Source organism: Dermacentor silvarum, chromosome 1 (assembly GCF_013339745.2).
Source record: "Dermacentor silvarum isolate Dsil-2018 chromosome 1, BIME_Dsil_1.4, whole genome shotgun sequence".
Classification (NCBI taxonomy): Eukaryota; Metazoa; Arthropoda; class Arachnida; order Ixodida; family Ixodidae; genus Dermacentor; species Dermacentor silvarum.
The window spans coordinates 140,665,713-140,677,025 of NC_051154.1; the positions used below are offsets into that span (position 1 = coordinate 140,665,713).

Below are 11,313 nucleotides of genomic sequence, written 5' to 3' on the forward strand. Positions count from 1 at the left end.
GACATTATGCAAGGTCATTCCCTTTTATTAAATTCTTCTAAGGCGATTATATACGTCGAGGTATCATGCAGCTTCCATTCAAATCTGTTGTTTATGCGCTCCGAAAGACCTTTGGCTGCGGAATTGTTCAGATGTCCATAGCCCAGACAGTAGTTACCAGTTACGGTGCCCACGGCCAACCTCATTTGTCTTCCCACTAGCCCATCCACTATGTTCATATTTTCTTTGGCAAATAAAGCAATTCATCATCATAAGCAACATCGGCGACCGTATCAGCCCATCCAGATGTCGCACCTCTTTGATTTGATCTAAGCGCAGGCTAGCCAGTGTCCTTGCTTTAGCAGGCCGACTGATAAGCCGCTGTCAGCTTGGAAAAATACTGACACCTAAAAGGTACTTGAATGACTTTTTGCGAGGTTTATAAGGGTAACTCCAGAAGAATAAAAATGGCTGAGAGCGCATATATGGCAGAAAGTATCATGTCATGAAGGGCAGCTTACCAATATCCTTGGGCGGAAAAAAGTAAGACTACAATCAGTGCATTCTACTAGTACTAATCTATGTGGCTGATACTTGAAGGATAGCAAGGAGACCCGAGAAAAAAGACAGGGACCCCACAACAAGCCATGGAACGGAAAACAATACGAGTAAAGTTAATTGGGACAGGAAGACGGCAATATGGATTAGAGAGCAAACGCCGGTAGCCGATATTTTAGTCGTAATTAAAAGAAGCAAGTGTAGCTGTTAAGGGCATGAACGCGTACAGGAGATAACCGGTGGTCTGCTAGTATTTAGAGTAGCAGAATGGGTGCCAAGGAAAGGGAAACACAGTCTTAGACGGCAGATTATTAAATGATATGATAAGATTAAGAAATTTGCCAGCATAGGATGCATTCGGCTAACGAAAGACAAGGGTAATTGAACATTACTACAGAGAGAGAGAGAGAGAGTAGATTTTAATGAAGAGAAGGGAGGAGAGGTCGGCCTGGAGAGCGTGTCTCTAGCCTGCTACTCCTCACTGGGGTAAGGGGAAGTGGGTGATACAGAGAGAGGTAGGTGACAGGTGATTATGATATCGTACAAGGAGCTACTATTTACACACGTTGTCCAATACGCGGTTGTGCACTTTTCACACACTACACGCAGGAGTAGTGTTGTCCGCACAGAACGTCATCGCACAAACACATTTCGCGCACTGCACACTGCACAGGTCCTAGAGACGACCGTCTAAGCCCGTCTCACACATAAATTTCAGAAGTGATCTTATGGTGCGCTGGGCATGATCAACGCTTCTCCATGCGCCTAAAATCTTGGCTTCCGAAAAGGGGCGGGAGTCCAAAGAGTCAACACTACGTTTTAGTGTCCTTCGCTCGGTCGCATATTGAGGGCACACGCAAAGTATGTGTTCTATTGTCTCGGGAGTGTGACAGACGCTACAATCAGGGTCTCGTTCGCGTCCAATCTTGTGAAGGTATTTGCGAGTGTACGCCACACCAAGCCGTAATCGATGGATTAGTGTTTCCTGGCCTCTCCGCATCCGAAGTGGAAGTCGGAATCGCAAGCCGGCGTCATTACTACAGAGAGACCTTCGTAATGCTATAGAGGCTGGTATATTTGTAGTGCAGTGGAAATAAAGACAGGATGATGATCATAATGACCAGTGCTATGACCCAGCGCAGAGCGCCGGCATTGCCGTATTGCCACGCCTTATTGTCACGCCTCGAACAATGCGCGCGAATCGCCGAGTATATTCCGAGTCGGAAGTGGTAAGAGCGAACCTTTGATCACAAACGCCTTGAGGCAAAATCACGCTAAATAATATTACAAAATAAAACAGCCTCTAATAATGATAGCCCTAAGTCATAAATATGTACAAATGCTGTAAGCCAGTTGAAATTGATATATTATTACTGATTTGGCTAATGATTGCATATTAATTTGTCGAGAAAGTTGTGTCCAGTTTCCCCTAATTAAGCTGCAAAGGCGGATAGCGTCCTAAGCCACGGACAATTATTAAACACTTTGTTCAGAATTTAACAGGGATGACCTCTATAATTATATGATGATCGAAATACAGCTGACGAGCCCGTACCCTGTAAAATGCTTCCATCATTAACGTGTCACGTTAACATGAATTTTTTTACAAGTGAAGGGTTTAGTAAGAATTAACGTTTTTATACTTAAGCGGCGCTTACTGACTATATATAACACATTTGCAAGCACACCAACGCACGTCCACGAGTGCGAACCTGCGCTTCGCACACGTATACTGTCTCAAACAAGCGAATCACGAAAACCGCCATAACAGAAATATTGGGTTATTTCACTGCCCGTGGTATCTCGGTTATTTTTAGGTGCTATACGTGTGATAACCGCCCTCCAGAACTTTAACCATGGTATACTGAACGGTAACGCTGCCATCGAGTCGCGGCTCGATCACTGACGCTCCTTTCGAAGCGGATTTCGATGTGAAATTTGTAAGAGATCGTCGCTTACAGGAAGTTATTTCGCATCCGAAGCAAAAGGAAAGAGGCGAGGAAACATTAACGATTGAAAAGGGGGAAAGAGAGCAGTCTCCGCAATTAGCAATAACTGACCTTCTTACGTGAAGCCTTACCATGATGTGCTCGATACTGGGAAATGGGAGAGACACGATGGCGAAGTGAAGCAGCTTAGGCACGCCGCTGTACCGCCGCCGAACAACCAGCGCGTCGCACACAAGCGCGCGTTCGGTCTTCCTCCCAGTTTCTGCGGCCACCGTGGGCGCGGGCAATCGAATCGAACGAGCGGCCTCGAAAGCACCAGGAAATCGGCTTAGCCACCGCTCTAGTCACGATAACGCGCGCAGTCAATAGGATACATTGAATTAAACGCTCATGTGGCGTTCGTACATGAAGGGACCGTTGTCACCTGCCCTGACGGACGCTAGGGACCAGGGCTGGCGCTCGCCTGCGTATTTAGGTCAGCACGTATCGTATGCTCCAAATCTTATGACGGAAAGCAGAAATCGCTGCTACAAACCTTCGAATTGGCACGACGAAATTGAATCGCGTTTTGACGGTCTGCATGTTCAATTGCGCCCCATTTGGAAGCTATACCGCTTAGCATGCCACCGCTGCGCGGATAAGTGGCTCTCCCCGAAAAAAAAATAAAATAATAATAATAATAATAATAATAATAATAATAATAGCAACAATAACAATCAATAAATAAATTATTTATTTTCCGTGCCCAGGTACAACCCTAAGGTCTGAGCGCTGGCGCACGCATACATTAAAAACCAAAAACAAACAACAAATCTGCAGGGGAATATAAGTAAAAAAATGTCGCAGTTTCGCCCGAAAGGCTAAGCATCAATTGCGATCGCAAATTAGTAGAGAGCTATTCGGAGTAGGGATAGTAGTTTTATCGGCTGCATAAACTTGGACACATTTGGACTAACTGAATTAACAAGCCTGGTGTCAGCGCGCACAAGCAAACAAGAATAGATCACACCGAATGACCGCAGATAACGACTGTCAAAACGCCGGCAGCAAGCGCAGCCGCCGCAGCGGGCGAATTGTTCGCGCGGTCAATCACTTCAACGGAAACTGAGCGGCGAATGCACAGCGCATACAAAGGTCAGAGCCGCGTGGAGATAAGAGACGGTGCGGCCCACCGCCAGCGCCGGGCAAAGTGCAGAGGAGTTGTGCAGAGGAGAAGTTGTTGACAGAGGAGAAGCTGCCCCCCCCCCTCCCTCCCGCGCTGCCTTCCCGCTTTCTTGCTTTCGCGTGGGAGATTGAGTGGCCAGTTCCCCTTGCGCCCGGTTGCAAGATAAGCATTTGGTGAAGCACACAGCGTAGCCCTGCCTCCCTCCCTCCCATACCCCCACATCCTTTCGCGCGACGGTCGCGTTTACTTTCCGCCGTGCGTTCGCTCTCCGTGATAGCGCGCGTCACCTGCGCGCTTTCACTCGCGCATACGGCGCGCGGCGACGGTTTTATCGCCCTTGGAATCTATACGGAACCTCACGGCGACGGCAGAAATCCGGTTGAAGTGTCCATATAATTGCTATCTCAATAATAACACAATGAATAAAAAGAACAATTATGAAAAGAGTTCACATACAACGAAGCGCAAGGTAAATAGCAAGGGAAAAAATTAGCGTAGCTTGTACTAATGGCGCAAGGCTAAAGAAGCAGTGGAGCAGATCGACCACGTATTTGGGCTATAGCTAAGCACTACCAAGTCATCCCCAGCATTTTCCGTAATTTGTTGATTACTTATCGATTATAGATTAGCTATCGATTGGCTATCGCAAGGTATTGGCCACGTATTTGGGCTAGGCTAAGCACTACCAAGTCATCCCCAGCATTTTCCGGAATTTATTGATCGACTATCAATTAGCTATTGATTGGCTATCGGAGGTTTTGCGCCGTACACTCGACGGACCATCCTCGAGCTTAAACACCTTCGCTAGTTCACAGAGGTATGTGCCATTGCGCTTGGACCCTTTCTGCACTACCGCCAGGATCGGCCCACATTTTCTGTTCGCGGGCTACGGACTGACGGTCGGCTTAAACAGCTCCGCTGTTAAAAGGAGGAGAAGGGTAGTTAAATAATAATAATAATAATAATAATAATAATAATAATAATAATAATAATAATAATAATAATAATAATAATAATAATGTCATTATTGGTATTATTATCCGCAAAAAAAAAAAGACACAGAAGGTTGTCCTCACGACAGGTTAATGTGGGTTGAAGCTTTGATAGGTGGTATAAAAGAATACGGTTTGTCTTCTTAATTTTTTTATGTGATATGAGTTAAAGTTGTGCTATTTATAAAGCAAAAAAAAAAATTTGAAAAAAGTACGTATTTCAGTTTTTTGCTATTTTTTATTTTTCACAAATGTATGTTTTTTGTGTGTTTTTTTGTCATAACTATTAGTTGCAGAACTTTAAAATTTTGCAGATGGAAGGACAATTGAATGCTACACAAGTGGAACTAGAACTATGTAGATACGTGAAAAAATATGGCATTTTTTTTTCTTTTTTTTTTCTGTTTTCACAGAGTACAGTTGTCACCATGACATGCTTTTTATTTGTTTTCTAAACTCTCATTAGCTTGTGGATATTCATTCTAGTTCCAGTGTTGTACGAGACGCTAACTGACATATTCGCAAAATTTAGTCGACATACGGTCAGCAGCTTTACGCGTAAGCGAGGCGAGGAGGAGGAAGGCGCCTGGAGGTGGAGAAGAGTTCGCGCCCTTTCCCTTGGTGCTTCGAGGCCGCGGTGCTCGTTGTGCATGTTCGCGACGTCCATACGCTTGCGCACAACCCGCGTTGACGAAGTGAAACGTCACTACCTTTTTTCTTTTTGTAGAAAAAGTTGCACAAGTTTCCTAAAATCACGTTCTGAGAAAGAATGGAAGTGGTGTCAAACTGTTTAATTTAACCAAACATCCCAGGATTACAGTCTTTTTCGTGATGAACATTACTGCAGCATCTCTCTCTCTCTTTCTGCGGTCCGTTCATTGCTGTTTTGCTTCGACTCTCAGTTTGAAGTCACTGCATCAGCTACCTTGAGTCCATCGATAGCGCACACGTAGATACACACAAATTTCCAGAAATGACTCCTTTGGTGCTTTAGCACGCTTCCACTACCGCGGTTGTCATAAAGCTTTCATTTTCGTGTCATTCTTCGCGTTCTCCCCATCAGCGACACACACACAAAAAAAGGAACGGAATAGGTCCTTCACAGACGCAACGTACTGTCCGAAGAGCGCACACCACCAAAAACAAACAAGAGAGAACTGCAGAGACCTTCCTAATGACTGTAAAATGCCCTACATAGAAAAAGAAAGACGCTAAACCAAAACAAAAACTTCTGTGAAACACAAGTTGTTTTTATGGTATTAAATCTTCGTACGAAATCAGACTCGACGACGGGGCATGCCCACTTTCCGCTCGACGAGTCAACTAAAATGAATTAAATAAGTATTTCAGAAGCCGCTTATATATGCAAGTGTTACATATTTCTTAAAGGCTAACGAAATTCGCTATCAAAAGAGCGCAATTAAAAATCAGAATATCGATATTTTGAACCAAACAAAGTCTCAACCCACCTTGAAAGTGAAGCCGAAAGGTATTTTCAGTCCACTTAGAGGTGCGCACCAATTGTTCTGAAGGTACAAATGCGAAGGCCACAAACACCGACCGCATTGTGACCAGTGAAGAATGTTCCTGCATAGTATGTATATACGTAGATTCTTTATTCTGCTGAACCCTTCTCGAGGTCCGTACTCGGTTCCTCCAGTACAAGACACGTTGTTTTCGCGGTTGTGGTGCTTGCTGAATCCCGCCGATGCCGACGCCACGCCGCTACATTAGGGGAAAGACATTTGCGTCACTACACCACACCTTTTAAGGCACGATGCCAGCCTTTGAGCGAGACGAATCAGGGGAACCGAGAGCTAGCTCGGTTTTTCGTTAGTAACGACCATAAGAAAAGCCAACAGCTTGTCGCTCTGTCGCCAAATCATATAGGGCGAAGCAGCCTACACTAGCTATAGGTAAACTCGGCTTCCGGCCAAATGGCGTTCTTTAACGAGCACCGACAGAAAACACCCCGACCTTGTTCACGCTTAACCAACAGTATCTGCGTGCAATCGTCACGGCCGTCGCCAGGGCAGACATTCTGAAGATCTTGAAAGCTAAGATGACCGGTCGTTTTTTCGTTTCAAAACTCTAGAGCTTTAGAGCTCCATAATAGAACTAAGCAGCACGATATACGACAAGGACAGAACGAAAACCAGATTGACGTGCGATATCTCATTTCGTTGTTTTTCCCTGCAGTGTCGTGCTGCTTGGTGCAGCCAAGGCGGTAGATGTGTTCGTACATGTGCACTATAACCAAGATCCCAAGGGACGTTAAAGTTCGTGTTTTCCGGCAACTGCTTCACGGACAGCTCGTGTCTGCTGCTGTTTACACCCTTGTTTGGGCACCTCTACGAATGACCAGTGAGCAGAAAACTTTCAAACACCCTTACACCTGAATAGTTCACTGTCAGAACAAAATCAGACGCCCCTGAAATTGAATTAATGTCGCGCTATCGAATTGGGTAGCGGTAATTTTTTTTATACATGCAAAATTATTTTCGCCGCATACTCCGAAGCAGCTAGGAGCGACAAGCCTGAGTGCATTACTTTAACATGTGCGCGATGATTGCCTGTACACCAAATATGATTGCCTGACAAACATATTACAAAAAAAAACTATTTTTAATTAGGGATGTGCGATGTAATTATGAAGAGCGCGCACAGACGGCCACCGGATCGATGGGTGTCTAACTAAATGTATTCACACTCTTCCGATCTAAGGGGTGATCACTTTTAAGTTTAAGGAATTTTTAGAAATTGTCTGTGGCAGATAGCATAATTATTGTCCTTGAGCTCGATTATTCCAAGAGGTGGACATTACTAGCACGAGAAATCGAAACACATATTCAACTAATTAACAAAAATAACTATTTACTTTATTAAATAATTACTTTTCGGCACATTTTACAACATACGAATTGTAGCCGATGAGTTTGCAAGACGTATCCACTTGAAATGAATCTCCCGGATGACACCAGTTTCGAAATATTTCCCAAAGTGTGGGATGAAATACACGGGCGTTCTAGTTACTTTTGTGCTTCAATGCATTAAAGAGCGTTTGGATAAAGAAGTGGAAAAACGGTGCATTTTTACGGTGGGTTTGATGGCGCGTATCTCCAAACTAGTGTCATTCCGGAAATTCCCTCCAAGTGGATACGCCTTGCAAGCTCACCGCTACAATTCGTAAATTACAGTGTTCCGTAAAGTATTTAAGAAGTTCATTAGTCAATTTTTCCTTAGCCGAATATGTTTTTCAATTTCTCGTGGGAGTAATGTTCGCCTCTCTGTATAATCTCGCTAAAGGACTAGAATTCGATTATCTGCAACAGGCGACTTTTAAAAATTCCGGGAATGTCTCGCGAAGTAATCGTTGCGGTGTAAGCCGTTTGTTACCTTCGTACCGCTTGGTCCTCCGTAATTGCAGTGGTGGTGACTTGTACATATTTAGCTTGGAAACACTTGTATACGATAAGGGCGGTAACCACAATAATAAATTTTGCCAATATTGTAACCTTAGACCAGCAACCTGACAAACACTTCACAGTTTTTTTTTTTTTTTTCTTAATAAGCACTACAATTTTTAGGAGTATGTAAGATAGGAGTGCTTCCTGATATTTCTTAAATTTTTATTTTGACAGATAGGCGAGTGTTTCTAGCGTTAACAGCGACATCTTATGTGGATGGGTACTTAAGCTGAATTGGTATCGATTTCAGTGCGGTTGACGTGCAACCAAGGCGTGCACAAAAACGCAGTAAAATCGTCGTACATTCTCACTCGTGAATATAATGAACAACTTTCGTTGTTCTACTAGGGCACTGAGTATACAAGGTGTTTATTTTTATGCGGAACACCAAAAAAAAAAAAAGAAAAAAAAGAAAAAGAAGAAAAAAGAAACCGTCATATCTAGGCTCTTGCCGTTCTTGCATTTAGGCTAATTAACAAAAACACGTAAGTTAACTTTTAATTCCCTACTTTAGGGCACATGTATGACTAGCATCACTTTCAAGATATCCGTCCCCAAAGCTGCTAAAAAATGCTGCGGCGTTCCAGTTAAAATCGTCCCGCACTGTTCGAAGCACGCTTTTATGCGACTGCCAGCTGGAACACCCATTTACGTATTTCGTAGCAGACTTTAAGGTCGTATATTTGGAAAGTTGTGCTATAGTCTCAGGATTTCTGCTAAGCAGGCATGACTGCACTATGTACTCGGCTTCAATTTCACAATTACAACAAGTGCCTGAAATTTGATAACTAAAACGTTAATTACCAAAATTATCGTCAATTTTTTTCCCTTGCTGATAATGTCCGCCTAGCCACGTAACCCATCAGCAAGAACGGCAGAGACTTTGATAGGACAGTGTCTGCAAAGAAGGAAGTGTTCTGCATAAAATAAACTCGATCCTGGTAAAGATTATTAATATTTTGTATGGTCTTTAAAAACTACAGCAAACACGGCAGTAATTTTGCACTCGCATGTCACGGCACACGTTAAATTCTCAAGTAGGAATGCGCCAGAGGTCTATTGATTTACTTACAGACGGGCATATTTTTGCTTACACCGATTCAAACACCGCAGGAAGTGGGCCACGTGTCACTCATGGGATGCCACTCATGCAACCTAGAGCGTAGAACATTTCTCTCATGCGATAGGTTACACACAAAATGAATGAATGAATGAATGAATGAATGAATGAATGAATGAATGAATGAATGAATGAATGAATGAATGAACTCGTTTTAGAGGGCTGGTATATACGGTGTAGTAACACCTGCTTCGCGCAGAACGATCCTGTTTCTTACACCTTTACGAAAGGGTGTAAGTATTCGGCAGCAACCCTTCCTATGGGTATTTTGGAGAAAACTTCTTGTTTGATGGGTGTAAATGGGGCTGTGATCAGAACTCAAATCACCCTTAAGAGTGTAAATAGTTTTGCTGAGTGAAGCACATAGTCACTACGGCTTCAGCGTTGAACTTTCAACACAGGTGATTCATAATAGTATTTCACTGTCATGCAAGCTCGAGACATACAAGAAATAAAGAAAAGGAAAAGAGACGGCGAGCGAGTGTCCTAAGCGATCGCGCTCGATCAGGTAATACAAAATGTTTTATGAAACTATATAGCGACAGAAATCGGAATAAAAGCGTTCTAAACAGGTAAAACGACAGAGTGATAATGATTATGACCATTGAGATAAACAACAAATAAAATCCACGCTTAAACAGTTTTTCGCTATGTAGTTTCACGAATTTTGTTGGCTATTCTCTCTTTTATATTGAGCGCTAAAGCACAATTTTACGGGGTATTATTCGCGTGCTCTCGCAAACAACGCACCATCGCTTCGAGCAGTGAATCCCGCGAAATTAGCATCTGTCCTCGTTGACGGAATTTCTTTCAGCATACCGCTACAAAAACGTCACTACGAGAATACACCGAAAACAATGTTAACGACTCTATGGTACAAAATGCCGTATACATCAGAAGGTATTATCAGAGGCAGACCAAACTCTGTAGAACGCACAGAAATAACAAAAACGTGAAGCTACATTTAATTGCCACTACGAACAATACATGGTGCTGTTCGTATAGTTTTCGTTACGTACTATAACACCAGCTAAACAAGGCCACAGGGGGTCCCAATGAAAAGTGACGAGTACATGGGCGCCTGTGCGGTGACACGCGCAGGCGCTCATCTAGCCACGGGCCTGTAAACTGAATCACGAACATGAGGCAAACATGACTACCGGCATATACTCACGCACACGTGAGTACACCTGCGGCGAGAAACGGTGGCATTGGAGATATTACACATTTCTAAGATGTTCGAGAGCCGAAGCAAGGTTCGACATTGTGCCGTGTGTAGAGACATGTAGTGGTGGAACTGAGGCCATGCAGCTGAAGTGAGCTACGCACGAAATACTCCAGCACGCGGCTGACCCCAGCCATGGGAGTAAATCGGCCGCGTACCTTACACTCCACGACACACTGCATGGTACGTCGCCAACGACTGCAAGTCCTCAAATGAAAGCACAGCTGGAGAATTAGCACATGTGCGGCCAATAAGTTTATCTTTCTTTCCCTATGCAGCGCCTCCGCTTTCTTCGTGCACCGGTACACGCGGCGTCGAGTGTCAACAGAGGCTCGGCGCCGGACTCACCAGCAGGCGGCCGGCGGCGCCCATCGTGGCGGCGGAGGTGTCCAGGCGAGTACCCTTGCGACTGGGCCTAGGCGCGCGTTCTGTCGGCCGCCGCCGCTAGCGAGGCGAGTTTGTGGCATTTATACGCGGCCAACACCCAGGCGGTTCTCCTTGGATCAGTGAACTTATCACACGCCAAAGAGCGCCAGCGTTGGCGGATACGGTGGCGCGCGAGAAAGAGGGAAATTCACCCGGCTGACAAGATCCTGCATGGCTAATGAGCGCGCGCGGACAATGGGGAGCACAGCCAACCGGGACATCTTCGGCGGCGCCACGCACACGACGAACGGATTTGCAGCAACACTTTGCACGCGCACGCGCCTACATCCAGTGGTGTCCGAATATATGGAGGCACCGTGTATAGAAGCGCAGAATTTAGCCGACACGCGCGCCGGCAAATGTGACCGACTTCGAAATCGAAAGTGCAGCAGCGCGCGGTGCGGCGCACAGGCCGCGTTGCGAGCTCGAGCG

At 44.8% G+C, this 11,313-nt stretch overlaps 1 protein-coding gene across 1 annotated transcript in view; it reads right to left on the reverse strand.

Annotated features, from left to right (window-relative positions):
- Positions 1 to 11,111, reverse strand: part of LOC119436146 (uncharacterized) — a 37,141-nt gene extending 26,030 nt beyond the window's left edge. The window contains exon 1 of the mRNA XM_037702908.2: positions 10,804 to 11,111. Coding sequence (XP_037558836.1) covers positions 10,804 to 10,827 — 24 coding nt within the window. The 5' untranslated portion in view covers positions 10,828 to 11,111. The remainder of the gene's footprint in view (positions 1 to 10,803) is intronic.
- Between the last annotated feature and the right edge of the window lie 202 nt (positions 11,112 to 11,313).